The sequence below is a fragment of the Cupressus sempervirens genome, chromosome 6 (genome assembly GCF_028749045.1).
Source record: "Cupressus sempervirens isolate cs-2001-9-10 chromosome 6, ASM2874904v1, whole genome shotgun sequence".
Taxonomy (NCBI): Eukaryota; Viridiplantae; Streptophyta; class Pinopsida; order Cupressales; family Cupressaceae; genus Cupressus; species Cupressus sempervirens.
Window position 1 is genome coordinate 520551033 of NC_143123.1, and position 25086 is coordinate 520576118.

The window sequence follows — 25086 nt, forward strand, 5'->3', positions numbered from 1 at the left end:
GATGCCCTAATTGATACAGTGGTTGTGATGCCCTAATTTTATATAGTGGTTTTTAATAGTAATCGTCATTTGATTTGATATAGTGTTATTGGATGGTAGTCATTATGTGACTTTGTTATAGTGGTATTTGTGGACTAATTTGGGTGATTGCAAAAGCCTTCTTACAACGATTTATCGGTTCAAATTTCGTGGTATATGGATTTTAATTTCTATGGTAAATTCATTGATGGTGCTTTAAGTTCTTAGTTAAGAAAAATTTGTCTAACTGATTTTTAACGATAAATCTCATTCACATGAACATGATTGTTATAACTGTCTTTCTATGAAATTGAAGCAATAATTGTATTCTATGAGAATGTTAGGTGTTAATTAAGAATCGGGAAAACTGGTTGTTACACTTACCTTCCTTACGTGGATTTTTGCCTTGTGTAGCCTTTCAAGTCAAAGGGAATATGTTAAGTAGTTTTGAATATCTATTAAATTTCAGCTTTAGAATGTAATTCTCTCATGTTATATAAGTAGGCCAAGCATATGTGGTTTTCCTTTATGTTTTCTCATTTCTTATTTGGTGCTGATTTTTTTTTGCTCCTCCATGTGTATTTCATCTTCTCAAAAATGATTTTCACTTCTAATTTTTTGTTGCCTTTGATCGATGCTACTTTCATATATATTTCTCCTTATTTTTACGTGTGATCCAATACCCATCAATAACTCAATTTATATATCACTCGAATGACACCTTTAAGGGTCATCACCCTTGGTTCGTGGTTCCATTAACATTAGATCGACTTACTATTCTTTTATTATGAGGAAAATAGGGGTATTTGTAATATGTTGTTGCCATTTAATTAAAAGGATTATATTGATAAATATTATAACTTGATGTTATATAATAATTATAATGGTTGATAGATTAACTACTATAGTATTTTATACATTGATTAATAAGATAGTCATATAATATAGTTATGATTGTCTTTAGTAGAGAGGGATATTACGAGGCTAGAGAGACTTGATGGTTCCCAAAACCGTAGATTGGAATCCTATGAGTCTTGCCAACTCAATGCTGGAATATCCAATTGGTTAAGGCCAACTTAACAAGACTGATCGATTCAATCCAAGTCCTCTGCACTTCTGGCTCTGCAAAGCCAAGGCGGGTGCACCTAATCCTGAACCAGTCACTAATGTCCAAGAATGTTTATAGCACACAAATCTGATTATAAATGCAATGAAAGTCCTCTAAATGGCAAGGGATCAGGAAAATTTTTAACTTGCACTATTTGAGTAAAATTGCAAAATGTGCTAAGAATTAATTGACTTCACAACTTCAAATATGACTTCAGGACATAAGCACTTCAAATTAGATTATTCTAAACTGATAACAACAATGAGTATAATTTATGAAAGTTAAAACGTTTTTAAAATGAGAATGCTTGCAAATTAAAATAATGAATGAATATACTAATTCTATCAAAGGAAAGAAAACAGATAATTGCTAATATCCTAGTCATGAATCAATATAACATAAACAATAAATGGACCAGTGACTAAAAGAGCAATAGAGTCAATACTATAAGTTTTTTTATGGATAACTTTATAAAATTACAAGCACTTATATCACGAACAATTTTATTATCAATATGCGAAGAATCAAATAAATATGCCATCTTAAATAAGTCCAAATTGAAATTTAACTCCTACAATGAGAGACAAACTGGACAGAGATAAGGAAGCAACTATCTATTTCTCTATATCTATTATATTCAACTTTTAGACACTATAAATGACCCTATCATAATCTGATAATTTAAATTGCTCGCAGAACTGTAAATGATTATAAAGGACAAAAACTTGTCAATATTTTGACTCTAATGCTTTATATAAATAAATAAAATATAATGCTTACATGTCATGCCAAAGGTGAAAAGCAATGGAGACACCTATACCTAATAATCATTCCACTGAATTCCCTTCAATATTGCACATCAATATCTGCTCAATGCTATCAATGATTCACACCCACGGATTAATGTAAAACTCAATCTTTTCTAATGAGAGAATGTGATAAATCCAATCTGTATGTAAAAAATCTTTTTGCATAAGAGAATTATCAGTATTGTATGAATTGTATCTCTTTCATTTGATTTACATCTTATATTTATAAGTGTTTGAAGAGGTACTCATCTCTTCACAAAACAACATATCCTTTCAAGACTAACTAATCAGGCTCATATGTTTCAATATTTTGCAAATTATAGTTCCAACTAGTAGCTATTTGTTAGCATTCTCGAAATGCTTATTGCAACAAGTTAATTTAGAATTTATAACAACCCTTTACAGAAAAACTATTCTAGGCACTTTTAACATCCAGATGCCACATCATTTGACCCTTTCAATTCCACAATTCAGGAATGTGGTTTAATCAACACTCTCCCAGGTCAATGCTTTACTAAACATAGGATTGAGTGTCATCAATTAGTTAATCTTTACGGTGTTGTGTTTATATGCCACCAATCAGCAAAAGTATTCTTGTTCTCTGGACGTGTTCTTCTGAGACGATATACCTCAAGGAAAACTCCAGATCCTAGAGAGCAACTTACGTCTTGCAAATACCAAAAACCATTGGGATGGAGCAATTGTTTTTGAATGGGAAATAATCAATATAATCTATTCTAATTCAAGCTGGAGTCCCCTTCGTGCGGTCAGTACCCTGTGGCTTCCTCAACATCATCGATGGGGATGGAGGATAATTATTTCTCCTCAGAGAAACCTGTGCTCTTTTCAATCAAACTTCTGGAACACAGTGCACAAACCTCCAAACTCAATCATCATTATACTCGACACAATCCTCAGAGTGTTGTCAGGAATAAGCAAGGGAATAGAGTCAGCTTCTCCCGTTATAGGATCGCCACTTACTGTTGGTTATCAATTCGTTTGTATCTGTTTAAGTTGCTCCTTTTCCAACGTATAATTCCATAGACCTGCACCAAATGCAAAGCATCGTTAGATATAAATTACTGAGTAATGAATAGCAATAGAAACATAAATTCCATGCTTAGACGACCTTCTGAGAAGTGGGCACCAAAATCTCCACTATCGAGCACATTATTCTAAATAGCAATCAACGTAGTGATGATGTGCTCAAAGAAATCCTAAAATAGAGTGCTCTCTGACAATCTCATATTGATTTTAACTTTATTGGGGCCCTTGAAATAACACCATTCGTGTTCCTTCATCATCATATTTTCTGGCCCTGTGCATATTCGATCTGGTCTCTTTGTAAGCCGCTAGCATTGGGTGCAATAAACATTAAACAAATACGCCTCCTTCCTTACAGCCTTTTGAAGAGTTTTGAAAATCAGGTCTCCAAGCATTCTGTGAGTTCACGGTAAGGATTTTGGATCACAGGGTCACATGCATGTGCTTTTTACCTGTGGTTCAAATTCTCATGATAGCACATTTTGATATTTAAAATATCACGGCTTCCAAATTGCATTAAAACTGAATCCTCTTGTTATACGCTCTTAATAGGTGACATGGGTTGTCATGTTTACTAGCTAGCAACCATGGCATTCTATTCATGTTGTCCATTTCTGTAACTTCTTTTTCTTTTTTAGCTGTACATATGATCCATGTTTCTATACAATATGTGTGTTATGTAGTATATATGCATCTCTCACTTCTTTTGTCATCCCTTTTTTGTGTAGGACAGATACTCTGCCATGCAACAATATGAGATGTAGATTTCTTTTACACATTTCCGCCTAGCTTGCTTAGTATCTGTTGGGAAATAGGAAAGTTGTGTTTCTATGTGTGGTATTTGTGATGTTTCCGCTTTTACTTTTTTAGCTGTACATATGATCCATGTTTCTATACAATATGTGTGTTATGCAGTATATATGCATCTCTCACTTCTTTTGTCATCCCCTTTTTGTGTAGGACAAATACTCTGCCATGCAACAATATGAGATATAGATTTCTTTTACACATTTCCACCCAGCTTGCTTAGTATCTGTTGGGAAATAGGAAAGTTGTGTTTCTATGTGTGGTATTTGTGATGTTTTTGCTTTTACTTTTTTAGCTGTACATATGATCCATGTTTCTATACAATATGTGTGTTATGTAGTATATATGCATCTCTCACTTCTTTTGTCATCCCCTTTTTGTGTAGGACAGATACTCTGCCATGCAACAATATGAGATGTAGATTTCTTTTAACATTTCCGCCCAGCTTGCTTAGTATCTGTTGGGAAATAGGAAAGTTGTGTTTCTATGTGTGGTATTTGTGATGTTTCTGATGTAAGCCCAGACTTAAATATCAACATCTTGCTTCTGTTGATGAAAACCCCAACAGGATTCCTAATTGCTTGCCTCTCAGTCACTGCTATCACCCTTTCATATTGCTAAGTGGAGATTCTGAAATTATATTTGGAACTAATGGCATCCAACCATGTTCCTTAAGCAGAGCATTCATAAAGAACCAAACTCTTGAAGTGGGATGAATCAGCGAAATCTTATGATCAAATATATGTTGAGTCATGATCTTCTTATGTTCAAAATGATGTATTTATACTCACGCCTCGGTAATAATTCAATCATATCTTTGAATTCTTTGCAGGAAAATTAGACCTCTTGCTTTGGATATATTCTTCACTATAATCAAAATAGAAGATGTGGGTACTGCAAATCATTGATTGGTTGCACAAAAAGATCTAATCTTGAAGGCAACAAAAAAATGATGAAATCTAGAATGAAAGAACGTGAAAGGGGGATAAAATATGGAAATGCTAACCTATAACAATTTGGCTCCATCGAGAATTTTAGAGATGTGGCAGTTGGACAACACCATGTTGCAGTGTTGCAGCAACTTTCTGACACTCGAGAACGGATTGCATTCCCTAGAGGATGGAGTAGGGAGAGGGGTACTCGAGACAATTCTGTCAGCTCAAACATGTCTCAAGTAGATGACAAGTTTAGAGCCAGTGAGATGATTAGAGCAAAGGACCGGGTCAAGATTCATGACAAGATCGATAGGACTGGTTACATTGGTGCATATGATAGGCCACAAAGGCCTACATTTTTGAGACTTGAGGTAGATGCAATTAGTATCGAGATTGAGACCACACCTTTTGCGGATGGTGTGGTTGCACATTTTGCTGAGTCGGATGTTCTTATGCAAGCCATCAAACAGAACCTAAATTTTGACAGATTTATGACATAGAAGCAGGAGCATTCTAGAGCTAGGCCTGCACCTAATATACAGAGGCCTAGGCAATTTGACTTGCGAGAGGTAGCTAGTAAGATGACTTTGGCGCATTTTGATGGTAGTGGTAGAGTGATAGCTCGAGCTTGGGTCCACAAGCTCGATGCTTATCTAGCTTTTTATCCTATGACTAAGGAGGATGCTATTAGATTTGTGGTGCTTCATCTGGATGGAGTTTCTCATGACTGGTGGTATCACAAATTGGTTTCATTATCTCATGATCAGATTACTTCCTATTAGGAGTTTGTGGATAGACTAATAGAGCATTTCAATTGGAAGGATCCCAAAGTGTATTTCCCAGAGTTAGCTCAACTCAGGCAAATAGGTGGACTGGAGAACTTCATCAGTGATTTCTAAAGGCTTTCAGTGATGGTGTATGATATATTTGAGCAAAGGAGAGTTATGTTCTTCATAGAGCATCTGGTTGAGCCACTCAGGGGATGGGTTAAGTTCTTAGACCCATTTTCTTTCAGGGGGCTATGAAGAAGGCTAGGCATCTAGAGGCATCCACACCTAGAGGCAAGTTTTCCTCGAAGCCTTCTAACTCATCTTGTGGCAGGGCAGCTCCTAAGAAAGAAGATAAATCAGATTCTAAGCATCCCATGGTAGCCCCATTAGATCAAGAAACTAAAAATGATTTGAGGAAAAATTGTGTTTTAATTGGAGGGGACCGTATGATGTTAATCATGATTTCCATATGAAGCCTAAGGACAAGAATAAGATGGAGTGGTTCTATGATTAATTCTGATTTTTCAGGACAGCGAAGTGATTATGATCATGATACACATAGAGCTACAGGTGATGATGATGACGAGGTGGATGATTCCCACCTCAAGGTTGCCTACCTTTCTAGCATGAGAAAGGAAGGAGCTTTCTGGATGCATGGACTCTTGGCAGGGCAGCGGGTGACTGAACTTTTTGATAGAGGTGCCACACATTATTTCATTGATTCTCGTTTGGTTGCCAGGAGGGGATTCAAATTGAGGGTTTTGAGGGATTACAAATTTGAATGGTAGATGGTTACATCCTTAGGTGTAACAAGATGGTTTCTGAGCTTCCAGTGAAGCTCAACGCTTGTGCATTTAAGGCAGATTTCTATGTGGTGGATATGTGCAGCACAGATATAGTTCTCGACATGGGATGGTTGCATACACTTAAAAATATTTATATCAATACAAAGAGGATGAAGATGAGATTCATCAAGGATGGCAAAGCACAGATCCTTAAGGTTATCAAAAATGATGATCTGATTTCTTCTAGATGCATGCAACACTAGGCTCGTTATGAGAATGTGATTGATTGGGTGGCAAAGTGCAGGTTGATGCCTACATTAGACAATACAGTTAAGCATTCCTACCACCCTAACATATAGTAGTTGAGGACTAAACACTCCAAAGTGTTTAGTGATTTACCACCTGACCGATACTTGATAGAGGGATTGAGCACATCATAGAGTTCGAGGAGGGCATAAAGCCCATTATGAGTACACCTTACTGACACTCAAAGTGGCTTAAGGATGAGATCAAGAAGACGATACAAGAGCTTCTTGTTGTGGGACACATTAGGTCAAGTAAGTCTCCCTTCATTTCATCAGTTGTCTTGGTGAAGGATGGTACACTTAGGATGTGTATTGATTATTGAATGCTTAATAAGAGGACTATTAAGAACCGGTATCCTATCCCTTGGATCGATAAGCTTATTAATGAGATGCATGGGGCATAGTACTTCTCCAAGATTGACTTGAGATCAAGGTACCATTATATTCGGGTCAGAGAGAAGGAAGTGGAGAAGATAGTATTCAGATGTCATTGTCGCCACTTTGAGTTTCTAGTCATGCCTTTTGGCTTGACGAATGCCCTAACCACTTTTCAGTCTACTATGAACGAGTGTTGCACACTCAGCTATAGAGGTTTGTGTTGGTATTCTTTGATGACATCCTTGTTTATAATAAGACCTGGAATGATCATGTAGCACATCTCGATGCGGTGTTGGATATTCTTGACAAGGCTTCTTTGTATGCCAAGGATTCTGTGCATTGGGCATGATAGAGCTGCTATATTAGGGTCATATCATCAGTGCAAAGGATGTACACGTCGATCTTGACAAGATTCATGCTATTTTAGAGTAGCCTACACCAGAGAACCTGACACAGTTGAGAGGATTCATTGGACTTTGTGCTTTCTACCACAAATTTGTGGTGGGATTCTCTAGACATGCAGCTTGCCTTACGGATTTGACATGTAAGGGTGCTTTTGAGTGGGCTCCTCAGGCATAGGAGTGCTTTGAGGAGTTCAAGTTTATTATGTGTTCATGCCCTATTTTAGCTTTGCCATGTTTTGCGAGGTCGTTTGAGTTGAATTATGATGCCTTGAGTGAGGGTATTGGAGCAGTATTATCCCAGGATCGACATCTCATAGGATTTGAGAGCAGGAAGCTACGAGGTTCTAAGAGGTCATTTAGTGTCTATGACAAGATGTTGGCCATCATGCATGCTTTAGACAAGTGCAGACAATCTTTGGTTGGCGGCAAATTTTGTATCAAGATAGACCATAACAACCTAAAGCATTTCCTAGGTCAACGAGACCTGAATGAGAGACAACAGAAGTGGGTTAGTAAATTGCAGTCCTATGATTTTGATCTCTTACATAAAGGGTACACATAATTTTGTAGTCGTCACCCCTTCTCGGAGACCCCACTTATGCTTGATTACTAAGATTCTAGAGGACTAGAGGCACCTGATCATAGCCGAGTATGTAATAACCACCCCCTTTTTGTTTTTTTGAAGAGACTTGCAAACTACTAAGTATTATCAATTAGAGTGTTATTTTCAACATGGCATTTTGACAAGTACTTAGCAACATACAACAATAAATATGCAAAGTCTAGAACCTCCGTATTTGCTGATAAAAAATTAATTTTGCAATAGAAATGTTTACATACAATTGCCTTATAGGCTGCAACAAATATTCAGACTGGTATTTAACAATTACAATGCCTAAAATGAACAGTATGATGGAAGGAACCTAAAAGTAGTGATCTATAGATGAAATGACAGCATCCCAACTTTTAACCGGCAAGGGTGGGCAAGAAAACTCAATGCAACACTGTTTGCGCACTGTAGCAGCACTATTCACAGCACTGTAGCAATTTCACTATTCATGCGCACTGTAGCAAAACACTATTCATGTGCACTATAGCAAAAGCATTGTTCATGTGCACTGTAGCAAAACATTGTTCACACGCACTGTAGAAAACACTATTCAGGGCTGCATTACCTGAACTTCAGAGCTCTTGAATCATGTGTAAAATCACCAATAAATCCCACTGTGTTTCTTGAATGAAAACACCCAATAATCCTCCTGGTTGTGTCTTTCAATAGCGAAGAGAATGCTAGCAAAGAGGGGTTTCGTTCTCCAAGCTCAACAATTAGATTTCCCAAAAATTCAATAGCATAACAATAATATCATCCAAGCATGCCCCAACTCATTCCAGCCAAGAGAATATAAAGCCCCCCAAGAAGTTGACTTTATTTGCATAAGCACTGTGGGATAAATGGGAAACACCCTTTTAAAACAACTTTATAATAGTGACTTAATTGATAAGTCTTTTATTTAATTATCACTTTATAATAAAGTAAATTAACTTCGGCATTAAAATCACATAAGAGTCGAACTCAGAATACCATGTATGATAGCTCATTGGAAAGAGCTCAACCAAATCTACCAAGCAGAACACCTGAAATTTCCATATCACTTGACTCCCATTGACTTACTAAAGTTAGTAACTCCTGAAAATATTGCCAAATGAGCTCCCTAACTACTTCATTAGCCTACAGAAGCTCCTGTCATAGGCTAATCTATTGACCCTGATGGTCACATTAAGTAGGGGACATTACAGAGTATGCCAAGGATCAATAGGCAACTGGTATTGTGAACGATAGTATTCAGGATAGCAGTTATACCCCTACATAATGAGTTGATCATTTACAAGGGGAGGATTTATCTTGTCCCAGGATCAAGTATCACCGTATCATAGAGATTATCCTTTGGCCTTTCATGATTCACCATTGGCTAGTCATCTCAGGTTTTTCAAAATCTACAGATTGATCCAAGAGAGATTCACATGGAAGGGTGTAAAGACAAATGTGTTGTGGTATGCTAGAGAGTGCTTTGTTTGTCAGTAGAACAAATAGGAGCATATTTATCCTACAGAGTTACTGCAGCCACTTCTCATTCCTGAGCGGAAGTGGGAGAGTTTAACTATGGACTTCATTGTGGGCTTGAAGAATGCCCAAGGTCGTGATTGTATATATGTGGTGGTGGATGTCTCACCAAATATGCTCACTTTTTCCCCATTGCCACTACATATTCAACAATTCAACTAGCAAAGTTGTTCTTCTAGGAGGTGTTTAGGTTGCATGGTTTACCCTAGAATATAGTGAGTGACAGCAATAAGCGATTCATGAGTCACTTCTGGTAGGAGGTATCTGGACTATATGGGATAGAGTTAACTTTGAGCACCAACTACCATCCTCAGACTAATGTCCAAACTGAGATTGTGAATAAGTGGCTAGAGGGCTATTTGCAGAGCTATGTTTCTTCACAACAGAGGACTTGGGTAAGTGGATTCATCTATGTGAGTACTATTATAAATCCACTCATCATATGACTATATAGATGTCACCATTCAGAGCTTTGTACGAATATGATCCTCCTAGCTTTATGGATTTTCTTTGTTGCAATAGTAGAGTGCCCAGTACAGGGGATCTGTTGTAGGATAGTTAGGACATTATGAGCACTTTGAGAGATAATATACAGAGGGTGCAGAATCAGCAAAAGCAGTATGCTGATCAAAGGAGGACTTCTCGCTCCTTTCAGGTGAGAGATATGGCTTACTTGATGCTACAGTCAAACAATCTTCCATCAAAAGAATGGAATTGAGAAGCTCAAGCCCCAGTATTATGGTCCCTTCTGTATAGTGAGGTGCACTGGTGAGGTGGCATATGAGTTGGAATTGCCAAAGGATAGCAAGGTGCATAATGTGTTCCACATTTCATTAGGCCGACATCCATCTCCTATCTTACCCATGTTGGATGGTGAGGGAAGGCTTGAGTTGATCCTTCAGGTGATTCTTGATACATGGAGAGACAGTTGTGGAGTACTATTAGAGAGTTTTTGGTTAAGTGGAAGGCACTTCTAGACAAGGATGTCGCTTGGGAGCCTGAGGATATACTTCAGCACCCCAAACTGTGATTGCTTGGGGTCAAGAAATCTTGGGGAGGGAGGATTGTAATGTCACCGATTTAGTAGGTTCCCGTAGCTCAGGTTGGTAAGTTCATCATTGTGGCCCTTGCGAGCTGACAATGAGTTTTGAGGGTCTGTGAGGCAAACTTGCTAGTTACAATAAGTCTAGTTTTGGGTGATTGCTATTTTTGGCAGTATAGCTTGTGGCACAATTGGTTGGTCGTCATCTGCATTTGATTGAGCCTATTATTCATGGAGTTCATATTTATTAAGTTGCTTATGAGGCTTTCATTATTATAAAGGTACTTTATGTTATTTCATGTTATAATTTGATGTTTGAAGCCTCTTAAGTGATAAGTGTGATCAAGAAGTTGAATTGCACAATTAGTTATTAATATGACTCCATTTGAGAGAAAGGATCATCCTATCATTGTTTATTTTCTTTTGATATTTCCTGAGGGTTTGCAAGACTGAATTGTTATTCCACTTCACTGTTGAGGTATAGTGAATTGTGACTGGTTATTTTATCTGATTTGAGCGACCAGTCAAGAGATTTAATTTGTGAAAAATTGCTACAGCCTTCTGACTGTTGTCTCTGTGATTAGAAGGCCATTACATCATTTCAGATTGAGACGATTTCCTCATGTGGCATTCACAAATTGGTGGCATTATTGAATTCTGAGTTTGGCATTGCAAATTGGGGCTAATTCCTAAGGCCCATGGCTGCAATATCCAACACCATTAACAGGCATCCATCATTCCTCCGACCTGTGGTTGAAAACTTTAAACACCACTACTGGCATCGGTATTTTTCTGAGATTTCAATGCCAATCTTGGCATCTGCATTTTCCCTACACACAGACCTGCTGCGGTGTCTCTCTAGGCACCAGCAAACTTGATTTTGAGAGGAAGAGTCTGGTGTTTTGAAGCTGAAGGAAGCGCCCAGCTTTTCTGAAGTGTGAATTGCACTCGGGCATTCAAACATCCATGCCCATTGTGGTAATTCAGCTGCATTGAATAATCCACTTTATATACAGGTTCTTATTCTTTCATGTTTGTAAATTTTCTAAAAATAAAAGAACTGAATTCTAGTGTTGAGATTCTTGGGAATTCTGATTTTGCATAGTTATTATTCATTGTTGATTTTAGTATTTCATACTCTGTGAAAAATTCAAAAAAAACTATATATTTGCAAGAAACACAAAAAAGCAAAAAACATAAAAATCCAAAAAACATCATTACACTTCTTCAGCATAGCCAGTAGAGATGGATAGGCTCATTACAGTGGTATCAGAGCGGTTTCCTGCCAGTCTGTAGGGAATTGGGTAAGAACCTTCTCCTATTAATGCAATGGATGTTCAAGCCAAATTTGATAAGGTGAAAGCTAAGCTAGAAAAGGCACTTAATTCTAGGATATGTGGACTTTCCTTAGATGAAAAGTACCTTGTATCTAGATCATCATTCTTTCAAGCAACTTATGTGCAGTATATTTTCTGTTTGGTCAACCTTATAACGAGTGGAAAACTTTTACAGGTTGAATGCTAGTTGCTACAAAGGTTCTTGGAATCTCTTCCAATGAAGTAAATGGGCATCAAGTTGAATGGTAATTGCTACTACTTAAGTTCTTGGAATCTCTTCCATAAGTAAACAGGGATCAAGTTGAATGGTAGTTGGTACTACTCAGGTTTATGAAATGAGCTCCTTGAGAATCCAAATAAGGCTGTTGGGCTGGGGACCTAAAAGGGTCAATGATGCTACATAAGAAATTTTTTATCAAATCTGAAATTTTGATAATTTCAGGCTCCAAACGTAACCTGAAAGATATTGTAGCTTTCTAATAAAGTCTTCTAGCAAAGTGCTCAAGATATTTGAAATAGAATTTTGTGAAACATGAGAAAGTTGTCTGTATGAAGAGTTATGAATGCCTAGACGCATATAGATTTGAATTGCTTAGTGTCCCCTCAGGGCTCAAAGATATGCTCCTACAGCCCTATTACCATTGCATCTCATGGCAACGCAAAATATGGCACCAAGAATTGAACATTCATGATCATTTCTGGTCCAAAACCCAGTTGGAATATGGCAGTCTGCACTCACATGTATAAATCTTTGTATACCCATAAACATAACACAATCAATGGGAAAATTGAAACTACTCACATTTGGTTCATGAAAATGGAGATAACTATGCTCACAGTACTCAATGAACAAGAGGAAGTGCCTTTATGACTCATATTACTCTCTGTCAGACATTACTTACAATACTTTTACTTTCTGAAACCATTCACAAGACTTAAAATAAACAAAAAACAATATCAGACGGTAAAAGAGTCTTTTACCACATTATTTTGGCATCAAAAGATTAGCACATAGTATGAAATAGAAAAGAGGAGGAAAACAATTGTCATGAACACAGCTGATGGGTGGATTGCAATTTGAGAAGCCTTGTCATGGTGACGTACACCAAGATAATCCTAAATTATGCATTAGCAAGAAACTATTCAGTTTATTTGAGATCAAGACCAAATGAAGCAATTCAGAGGGATTTTGTTTAAGAACATATACATCATACCAATTCATCAATCTTATATGCTAACTCCATGTGTCTTGGAAGAAGTTTTTGCATAAGCGCCAAAGGCCACTTCTCCAATGCTTCAGGAAGCACTGTATGATTTGTGTATGCCAATGTTCTGCAATATAAAAATGTAAATGTATAAAAGGGAATTCCTTCCAAAACCATCGCTTGCAAAATATATATATTTGAACAAGTTATCATGATTGCAATAGAGCAAGACAAGTAGGTGAATGTACAACAGTTTACAATCAAGATCAGGAAACATCAACCTACCGTTGAGTGATATTCCAGGCTTCATCCCAAGGCAAACCTTCTACATCAATCAAAACACGGATCAACTCCAATACAGACAATGTTGGATGTGTATCATTCATCTGAATTGCAACCTTTTCTGGAAACTGTCTCCAGTCCACATTAGGTCCAGAACGTCTTTTGAAAGAGGAAATTATGTCTTGAAGAGAAGCTGAGCACAAAGTATACTGTTGCTTCAAACGGAGAATCTTTCCTTCTGTAGAATCATCTCCAGGATACAACACATAACAAATCTGTAGCATTCAAGAAAATCATGGTCAAGAAATATCTTATAGAATCTACAAATGTTGGTATTAACTAGGAACCACAGCATTAAGAAGACCTTTTTCAATCAGAAAGAGTTGATAAATAGACAATGAAAATTGCACTCACTACATCAAACTAGATAAAAGGAAGATTCAAACATTGTTCACTTCTAGGACTACATTGTAACAAATAAAAACATTTTTAGATGCAATTATATCAGAGTTTCCAATTTAACAATTCTGTAAATAGGGCGAATCTTTAAAAGCTCAGCAACTTTCAAGCCCTCTTGGAGAGGCATTCCAATTATCTCACAAGCTGACCATATGCTCATAGAGTCTTTTTAATTCCCATTACAACGATTGAGACTTGAATTCCTCAGCAGGCTCAGGTCTTCATCATTGCCAAAATCCATTTTTGTGAAACTTCCCAATCCCAATGTTGTGGACTTGTTTCCTATACAACTAACTGATAACTGTAATATGCACTATGAATTTATGATGATTATCATTGAAAATCATCATAAACTACATATCCATGCAAGCTACAACACTTTTCAATTCTCTCTTTCATGTTTTGGCAAATTTTTAGTTTACATAAGCCACTTTTTGGAAAACCTAAGTAACAAATGGCCAAACATTAATAGGTACACGCTTGTATGTACAATTTTTATATCTGACAAACTTCAAAATGAGAAAAATCTTTGCTAACACAAACTTTGCTTGTATCAGCCACTTTTCTTTATGACAACATTTTAACAAGGGATACATCTCCAATGACACACTTCCCACCGCCCCATTTTTTGTAACTTCAAAATTGGTTGTCTCCCTTCAAGTACACACTCTCCTTGTTTGTGCTAGCCACTTCATCACATGTCCTAAATTTAAAAGCGTGGTGATTGCCTCTCAAGTGCACACATAGCATACATTTGCTACCTCATTGTTCTTTCACTTTGACAATGACATCAACATTATCTTGATCATCATTATTTGCTCATTCCCAAATTTGCAGCATTACCAAATGGATGTATCTCATGGGCTTAATCTACATTATTGTCTAGCTTGGTTGTGGGGTTTGTAAGTAGACTTATCTCATCTTATTCTTAAGTATTATCTCTAGACATATTGAACTCTTTTTCCTTTTGGGTGTGTGAATATAGGGCAAAGTACAAGGTGATACAAGAAAGGGACATTACAATTTTTGCATGTTTTCCTAGAATCAAGAATTTGTGCTTCCAAATACTGAAAATGCTTGGAAATGACCACCTTTATTAAAATTGCCAAACAGTAGAGTAGGTTAGCAAATGTAATCCTTGGTATCGTATTTACATATGCATCACCAACAAGGAAGACTAGTACATATGATTTGTAGTGAGATAATGCAATTCCTATCAACAAAGCATGCTAGACCAAGAAACATATTTATATTTTTCTTAACAACAAAGCATATTGGGCTTATGTCCCATTTTATAGCAATGGAGCATGCTAGAAAACCTTTCCATCTAGGTCGTTACGATTCTCTTCTAATTTTATGTCAATATGTGTTTTCTAGTTTTTCCTGTGTTATGCATATGTTACATTATTTATGATGTGATGACATGTGCTTTTTGCAGAATTTATGAGTTTCAACATGATTGTGTAGCAATCCTTATGTTTTTATATTTTTGACATTTTTTTGGATATCCTACCCTAGAAAATTGGGTTCCTCACAAAGATTATTTGTCTATCCTACAGATCTTTTTTTTTTTTTTGTGACTGATCATGGCTTTATCACCTAGTGGCACAGGCCCACTAAAGTGGGGACAAAATATAATGTTAAAAATTGCATAGCCTGAAATTTTGACACTACGAATTTCACATATTCTAGTATCCATTTCTATAGCATGTTTTAGGATCCATTTAGCTCACCTTGTAGTCTTTTTACCAATCCAAATGCCCAATTTTATGTTCTTTTGTGTACTTTTGTTTCATGTTCCTTCTTGGACATTTGCAATGTATACCACTGTAGTAACCAGCCAATCTCCAACCTGAAGGCACTACTATTCTAAGGATTCAACTACTGTCCTTCTTCCCTCCCTACTACTGTAAGGGCGGGGGCGAGCCCCTCTTGTGAGGTAGATTAACTGAAAATTTGAAATGGAAGGAAGGCTTTCCTCTAAGAAGATTGATCGTTGCAAATGAGCTATTAGTCATTGGGAGGCAGGGAGTTCAAGTAATTGGAGCTAGATGTCAGGATGAAATCACAAATGTGTAGATGTCTGATCTGAATTGAGAATTTATTGAGAGTTTGGGCTACAATACCTGGAGTGAAACCTGCAGTATTGTGATTATTTGAAAACAATCAAATATTCAACAACAAATTCTTGCAAGCTAAAAAGTGATCCATTCTATTCGAAATTGCAGTTTATATGAAGTTTGTTGGATCCCAAGGGTCACCAGTATACTTAGGAGATGAAAATGAAAATTCCACATATTATCTCATTACAAAATAAGTTCTAAATACTATAAAAATTATGAAATATTATGTAGGATTTCAAGCCTACTTCTTGAAGTCATAACTTTCTGCTCCTAGCTCGAAATCATGAATCATCTACTTCGTTGGAAAGATCTCCAAGTGTTCTACATTCAAATTCGGAAGGATTAAGCATAGCACTACACCTTCATGAGGTGGCGAAGTCCTTTTTCGCTCCAAAGACCTCCAAAAAATCAAAATACTGAAACATAGAAAAGACCAAAAAATTCAATTCCGATATTTTCCCATTTATGCTTGTGTCAAAATCCTCTGCATCTTCCCGAACTATGTGTTAGTCATTCCTTCCCCCTTGAGAGGAAATGGGCCCCATTTCATCCACCCTTTGTAACAAATTGGGAAAATGAAGCTAGATTTGCTCATGTAAAAGCCACCTGCCTTGATGAACAAACTGTCCTGCTTTCACCACATGGTACAAATAGATAGTCTAGTTCCTCAAATTCTTCATGACAACCTCCACAATTTGATCACTTTGGAGTGGATTAATAGCTTTTGAATTCAGCTTTGTATGACTGATTTCCTCGGCAATTTCCGCAATATCCAAGAGGAAAATAAGGCTTTAGAAGTTCTACATTGAAGACTAGATGGATACCCAAGAAGAGAGAGGCAGGTTGAGTTTCAATGCATTTTCACCAACTTTCTTGATGATCTTATATGGACCACAGCAAAGAAGGTGAAGCTTTTTACGAGGACCTTGCAATCGTTCCTTCTGAAAAAGCAACCACACCTTATCCCCAACCTGAAGATTATGAGGAGTTTGATGCTCATCATGCCTCTATTCATACTTCTTTGTGGTCTGCTCCAAAATTTCGTCAACTTTTTGCCATAGATGATGAATTTTATCAATGAACTTTGTTGCCTTGTCCTTCTCCTTGTCCAAGCATGGTACCAAATCAGGTTGCATAACTGGTATATTAACATTTATAGGGGCTAAAATTTGATATCCAAGACCGAGTTGAAATGGGCTATGCCCAGTTAAACTATGAATTGCCCTATTGTAGCTATGTTATACATATGTAAGGCTACATATGAAGAATCTGGATAATCATTCAATTGACAACTTTTGTTTGACCATCTATTTGAGGATAACATGTAGTGAACTTTGTTAGTTTTGTGTCCATCATTGCCCATAATGAAGACCAAAATTTACTGAGAAACCAACTATTTCTATCTGAGATGATGCTTTTTGGTAAACCCAAAATGAACCCAAACATTCTCAAAGAAGACTTTTGTAATTCCTTCTACAAAGATTGCCTTTCTACTAGCCACCAATACTGCCATCTTTGATAATCTATCTACTACAGCATATACACTATCATTCCCCTTTCTAGTGGTAGAAAGACGAGACATAAAATCCATAGAAACTGAAAGCCAAGATTTTTCTAGAATAGGAAGTGGTAAATATAAACCAATCTTACAATTTCCAGGCTTTGCAATGGTACATGTTGTACAAACTTGAATGTATGCTATCACAACATTTTTCATTTTTGGCCAGTAAAAATATCTTTGAAGTATAGCAGTAGTCTTACCTATTCCAAAATGACCTGCAACCTTACTATAGTGAACTTCCCACATCAGTTTCTTATGGTCTACCCCATAAACACAAATTTGACCAAGGTGACAAAGCATTCCATCTTGCAAATAATGATCGTTCACATGTTTGCCTTCCACAAGTTGAATATATACATCAAAAAATTCATTATCATGTCCATACAAGTGAGACCAAGTTTATGTTCAGTGACCACATGATTCTAATGCCATGTTTATGCCTGCAATTGGAGGCCTGCTCAAACAATTTGCTACCTTATTGGTGCTTCCTTTCTTATAACGAATATTGAGATGAAATTGTTAAAGATAAGTTGACCACCTTTGGTGCCTATCATTCTATAATTTACCTTGTGTTTGCAAAAATTGAAAAGGTTTGTGATCTGTGTGGATGATAGTTTCCTTTCCCAAAATATAATGCTTCCATTGCTTGCAAGCTTCAACAATAGCATATAATTCTTCATCATAGGTGGGATACCTACGTAGTGTATCAGAAAATGTCTCACTATGGTAGGCAATTGGATGTACATGTTGCATGAAGACTGCACCTAGGGCATATTCTGAGGCATAAATATGTATTTCAAAAGATTGTTGTTGATTAGGAAGAAATAAAACCAGTGCAGAACATAACCTCTGTTTTAACTCCTCGAATGGTTGTTGTTGAGCACCTGTCCACTTGAACTTTGCTTTCACTCCTCGTAGTGACTGGTTTAAAGGCCAAGACAAATGTGAAAACCCAAATACAAATCTACAACAAAAGTTAGTCAATCCCAAGAAGTTATGCAACTCTGTGCGATTTCTTGGAGGAGGCCAGTCTTTGATTACTCGTATGTTTTCAGGGCCAACATGAACATCCTCACTATCAATAACATAAACCAAGTATCTAATACTCTGCAACCAAAAGAGCATTTTTCCGTGTTAGCATAGAGTCCATGGTCTTACAAGGCAGAAAATACTTGTTCCACATGTTGCAGATGTTCTTCCCAAGTTTTGTTGAAAATGAGAATGTCATCTAAATAAACAACTAAAAAAGAATCAGTAAATGGCCTTAGTACATCATTCAACATCCTCATTAATGTGGTTGGAGCATTTGTGAGCCCAAAAGGCATTACCAACCATTTGAATAATCCCTCCTTAGATTTTAAAGCAGTCTTTCAACATGAGCTGGATAAATTGGCACTTGATGGTACCCATATATCAAATCAATTTTAGTGAAGGATTTTGCCCCTCTAAGCTGGTCCAAGAGATCATCTATCCGAGGAATTGGATATCTGTTTTTCAGAATGATTTTATTCAATGATCTATAATCAATTCAAAGCCTCCATCTTCCATCCTTTTTACTTGCAAGAACAATTGGACTACCATAGGGGAATGCTCTTGGGCGGATATGTCCTTTCTGAATCAGTTGTTGTATATGCCTTTTTATCTCATCATTTTAATGTTGGCCTCCTATATACTAGCTCATTAGGCAATGGAGTTCTTGGTATCAAATCAATACTGTCTAACTTGGCAGTGTGAGAGCACCCCTGTTGGTAACTCATATACATTTTGGTATTTTGTTAAAATCTGATCCATTGGTTGTTTTGTTGTGATGCCACTGTTGCATGAGAATTAGACATAGTTTTGTTTTGTTCCTCAAGATGAATCATTGAGAAGAAAAATGTACTAGTTTGGGCTATTAATCTTTTACATTGTTTTGCACTAATCAAGATGCAGAGTGTGCAGGACTTACCTCTGATGTTCGGTACTTTTGTCCACCCAATTTGATTTTCAGACTTCATGACCTAGACTCATATACCCCATGGCATTGATACATGTATGGCTTCCCTAACAAGATATCACACACATCAAGAGGATCTACATCACAGATCACCTCATCTTTGAAAGGTTTTTTGGAATATGAAAGACAACATTGCTTGTTTACTTGAATATCACCCCATAGAATATGGCTGTAAGTGTGATGTTGTCTTCAGATTCAATCTTTTTACAGTCTCAGCAGATATCAGATTCTTTTGACTACCACATTCAACAATAAAATGCAAAGCCTTTCCTCCTACCCACATTTGTAAATGGAATAATCCATCTTCATCATCTTGAGAAACACCTTTGCAGTGGCTACTATGGCATATGGATCAGCCTAAATGATTTGTTCATCTTCCTTTTGTTTGCCAAAATCTATCACCTTGAGTTCATTACCTTCTTTATGAGTTTCCATCATTAAATTCTTTATAGTTCTGCAATCCTTAGTGTTATAAGAGCGAACTTCACACTACATACCTTATTCTTGCCCTATTTTCTTCACACCCCATGTCTTCTTTGCTAGTGAATTTGGAGATGGCTCCTTTGCTATTTGTTTTTCTACAAGCTTACTACCTTCACCTTTCACTTTGTTGTTCAGGGAATTCCCTACTCCCTTTTTGGTTGAGCTCTCCTCAAATTCTTATGCATATTTGAAAGCACTGGACAAGGTCGGGACTTTCAAGAAATCCATTTCACTCTAAACGTATCTATGAAGACCACTTTTATGCTTCAAAACTCGATGATTTTCTAAGTCTTTGATACTAAGCTTCACAAAGAGAGAATGAAATATGTTAATGTGCTCCTGAATTGATTGGTCCTTCTATTGTCCGAGTAATTGTAATTTTATATATTTTTGTTCATAGGTATCTTCAAGGTAATTTTCTTGTTTTATATGCTCCACAAATTCTTCTCATGTTGGTGTACTATCCAATAACACAGAAAATCCATGTTCATCTTGAGCTAATTCAGCTTCTTTAGTTGCTGCATAAACTTCACATGATTCTCAGCTTTGAGGAGGGCAAAGGTGATTTTTTCAATAGTTGAGAAATTACTAACATAAAAGTACCTCTCCAATTTGGACTACCAATCATCAACAACGTCTACATCAATTTTCCCTTGAAAAGTTGGGATATCAAAATTTACCTACACTTTAAATGGGGTTTGCCTGCCAAATACTGAATTCCTTGGATTGGCTTGCAACTCTTGTTTTGTCATCATCCATGAAAAACTGCTTCATCAGTTCTTCACGTTGTTTATTCAATGCATCATCCACTAGTATTTTGAAGGATTCTTCCATCCTATCAGCCTGTTGTTTTTCCACCCGCGACTGTGTGCATCTCAAAGGAAGATGATTTGAAGGATCTCTCGTACCCAATCCCAACCTCTCGTAAGCTAACCATGTACAATGGGACATACAGGAGCGAACAAGCTCTGATACCACTGATCCTAATTAAGAATTGGGGCTACAATACCTAGCATGAAGCATGAGGTATTGTGATTTATTTGAAAATAATAAAAAATTCAACAACAAATTCTTGCAAGCAAAAAAGTGATCCATTCTATTCGAAATTGTAGTTTATACAATGTTTGATGGATCCCAAGGGTCACCAATAACCCTTGGAGATGAAGTCCACATATTATCTAGTTACAAAGTAAATTCTAAATACTATGAACAATGAAAACTATGAAATATTATGTAAAATTTTAAGTTGACTTGTAAAAGTCATAACTTTCTACTCGTAGCTCGAAATCATGAATCATCCATCAGCTTCATTGGAAAGATCTCCAAGTGCCTTACATTCAAAGTCAGAAGGATTAAGCATAGTGTTATACCTTCTTCAGGTGAGAAAGCCCACAAACGATTTTGGTATTTTCGCATTCTGCCTGTGCCAATATCCTCTGTATCTTCCTAAGCTATGTGCTGATCAATGTCAGCACAATTGTGGATTTTCCCATGACTGTACATTCACATACATGTTATTCAACTATAAAAATAATGAAGTTTCAAATTCTTCTTGGATATAACCATTATCTACCAATGTCCTACTAGGTTCCCAACAACCTTTTCTTCATCAACAACAATATCATGATTTGGTAATTTCAATCTTCTGAGTTTCTATCACTCGAATAGTTTTTTGTTTTCATCTTCTACATTCTCATGAAGACATGAATTCTACAGGACCATCTTCTATTTGCAAGAATACTTAAAGAAGGTTCTTGAGTAGAAGAGTTATTTTCAAAGAGATGAAGGCTTCCTTTGTTGAGCTCTAACTGAAGGACAGACAAAATAGGGAGGTAGTTCAAATTACTTCTCCCCTTGAAGAAGAAGAACTACAAGCTTCTAATGGACTTGATGAGGAGGAGGTATATGTGAATCAGGCGGTAAATGTTTAGGTTTAGTTATTCATTGTCAGATTTCAGTTGTATTTTTTCTTTGATTGCTAACACTAATGAACCTACGCCCAAAATTACAAGACTTTGCAAGTCCAGAGCCAAGTGGACTCGGACTCAACCGAGTTAGGCCAAGTATATGCTGACTTGCTGAGAACTGAGTGCGAGACTTAGCTGCAGCAATCAGTCACTAAAAGAAAAAGAAAAAAGACATTTTTAAGTTTACTTTTGACTTCTGTTTTTCTTTATTAGCTTCTCTGAAACCCAAAAAGGCCATTCCTTCATTTGCAAACACAAGGAAGAGTAAAAAGGGCTTGAGAGAAGAATATTAGGATTTTAGAAAATCGACCAACAAATTGATTGGCTCCCATATATTGATTGTTAGTTGTCTGTGCAAGTTTGTAGCTTGCATTCAGACATTGAAAGGAGTTGAATGAAGGATTTGGAGGAGGCCACTACAAATTTGAAGTGCATTTCTTCATTTTTGGAGCAAATTTTAAGAGGTGAGTCACATTTTTTGTGTTGTTTTCTAAATATTTTACATTCATATTTCCATTTTGTTTAAATTGTTTTAGTCTTGTTCATTTTTTGTTGATGAAAAACACGAAAAGTAAGAAGCCCTATTGTTTGAGGCAAGAGCGTACAACACAATAGTAAATTGTGAACCTCTTATCTGGGATGTCTTGCATTTGAATCTTCTCGAGTTTAACACACAATAATAATTAATCTTAATAAATAATAATAATGAATTAATAAATAATCTAGTCTTCGACCCATTACCTATAAATAAAAAGAAGCCAAACCGTTTGATTTTCTTTATTGTAGATTTTTAAAAAAAATTTATGATATGTTGAAATAGCAGCATAATATCTAAGCCTATGAGTAGTTCATATAGGCCTAAGTTTAACCCAAATGTAAACCATGTTAGAGTCCGAAGGGACAAGACTTGGAAACATGCCATCCCCAGATCAAAAGAAGAAATTATATGTTGGCATTGCAGTGTCAAATATAGTGGGGGAGGTATTAATTGATTGAAATATCACCTTGTACATATATCAAGGCATGATTCTAAACCATGCAAAAGAGCACCTAGGATGTTATATGCGAAATGCAAGCTCATTTAGAGGCATTTTAAATGAAGAATTTAAAAAGAGGCATATGGAAGAAATTACAAACTGTGGTAGAGAGGCCTCTTCAAATCTTCATTCTCCATTACCTCCTACTAGCGGTACTGCAACTGTGAGCATTGGGCCTCAGATTTGTAATAAATCCATATTAGGTTCAGTTTTTGTTACACACGACTCCAAGTGCCCAACCATTATTCAAGAGCATGGATTGGAATAAGGAGAAGCATGAGGTTGTGAAAATGGCACTCGGAGACAGTTGGAAAACTCACCAAAGCAAAATAATTTGTCAAGGCCTAGAAAAAAAGGGCAAACTTAGCCAGTTCATCATAAAAACTCTGCAAAAATATTGGGAACTTATAAATTTTCTTAAATTTAATTAGAAATGCATTTGCTTTTACAAAATTCAATAAAAAGATGCATCCAATGAGTCAATAAATAAGAACACAAAAGAAACAAGCTTAGTCTAGATATATTTAAACACAAAGTAGGTGCAAAATCGCATTCTCATGGAAGGAAGCAAAATAGTAAATAATTTATGTAAAACTAAAAGTAAATACATCATTACAATTACATCTTCCTCTTCCTAGCTCTAGTAAAAATTAAGGGAGAGGTAGAGCTAGAGGGTCTAGTCCTAGAAGTCTACACTAGGCATTACTATGCTTCCTCACTTGGTATGTCTAGCTCAGATTGTGGCTCATTCTCCATCTTGGATGTAGCTCTACTTCTAGCTTCTCGACACTAAAAATGACTACTCCTTCAACTCAATGTCATCAAGTGTGAAACCAAATCCACCTGCTCCTCTATAGCCTGCCTCTCCAAATCATTGATGTCATCCTCTTCAAAATCCACTTCAAATCTGCCCCAAGTCGACTTCAAATCGATAGAAGAAATAGAAATAGTTTAAAAGTGTTTGGAAGACTATTTTCCCCCTCTCAGCAAAATAGAAGTGAAGAAATGGAAAATGAAATTAATTTGGGCCATTTTTTGTCTTTAAGTGTTATTATAAAACTACAACCGAGATTTTAATAAAAATTTGGCAAGGTTCTGTAGAGGAAGTGTTAAATTTTTAGCTCTATATGAAATTATGTGCCATCAAATAAGATTATTATGATTGGTAACTATTTATTCTTTTATAATTAAATAACCAATCTAACAATTTGATCACTGTCATAGAACTAGGTATGTAGTTCGTGTACAAGTCAAATGCATCTTAGCAAGTATAAAAGGCACGCGAACATATTGAAGTTACTTTGATGGACTGCTAAGTCCTTTATTAATGCATATGTTGGCGTAATATCACAATGACCACCGCTCTCTCTTTTGGATGTGGCATTTCCTCTCTCCACGTCAACCTATGATAATCACTCCCATTGACAACCAGGAAGGTTACTATTTCTCATGGCATGTGATTAGGAGAAGTTCTGAGGTGTCTCCAACAAAGGGATCAAGAAACCGTTCGCACAATGACAATTCATTGTCATGCATGAAAACGGTTCTTGCTTTCTCCTTTACCATTCCTGTGGTGTTGTATCATTTTAATGTTGGTGAATATTAACAGGAGATGGAACTGGGAAAAGCTCTTGCTCGGTGAATAAGATTAGAACATTATGTATTGTCTTATCTTATCTTATCTTATCTCAAGGCTTTGATATTTTGTGGCCTTTGCTGAAGTATAAGGGTTGAGTCTGAGATTCTGAGAAGTTCTTGGCAATTGTGTTGAAATATAAAATTGGCCAATATCTTGTAATGTAAATTACGTGTCTAAGGAGAATAATCTTGAATATACATCTATTATTTTTGGTTTTAGGCTGAGGGTTTGTGAAGTTTTGGTGATTGTTACCCCACAATTCTAGTCTCTCTACATTGCTCTTCACTTTGAGGCTGCCTGAAGTTTTATGGTTTTGATCGTCTTCTACTGCCATGGATAATTTTTTACTGGCAACAACACCAAAAATCGCAAAGAATAATGACCCCTGAACTCGCGATTTTCTCCTACAATTTTTCCCATGCTTTCTCCTATGATGTTTGTCTTCACGGCCGCCGTTAGGATGTCTCTCG

At 36.5% G+C, this 25086-nt stretch overlaps 1 protein-coding gene across 1 annotated transcript in view; it reads right to left on the reverse strand.

Moving 5' to 3' along the window:
- LOC149553311 (Glycosyl transferase, family 35) overlaps positions 1–25086 on the reverse strand; it is a 98760-nt gene that overhangs the window by 12235 nt on the left and 61439 nt on the right. Inside the window, exons 6-7 of the mRNA XM_089788773.1 lie at positions 13355–13626; positions 13079–13196 (exon numbers count right to left, since the gene is read on the reverse strand). Coding sequence (XP_089644899.1) covers positions 13079–13196; positions 13355–13626 — 390 coding nt within the window. The remainder of the gene's footprint in view (positions 1–13078; positions 13197–13354; positions 13627–25086) is intronic.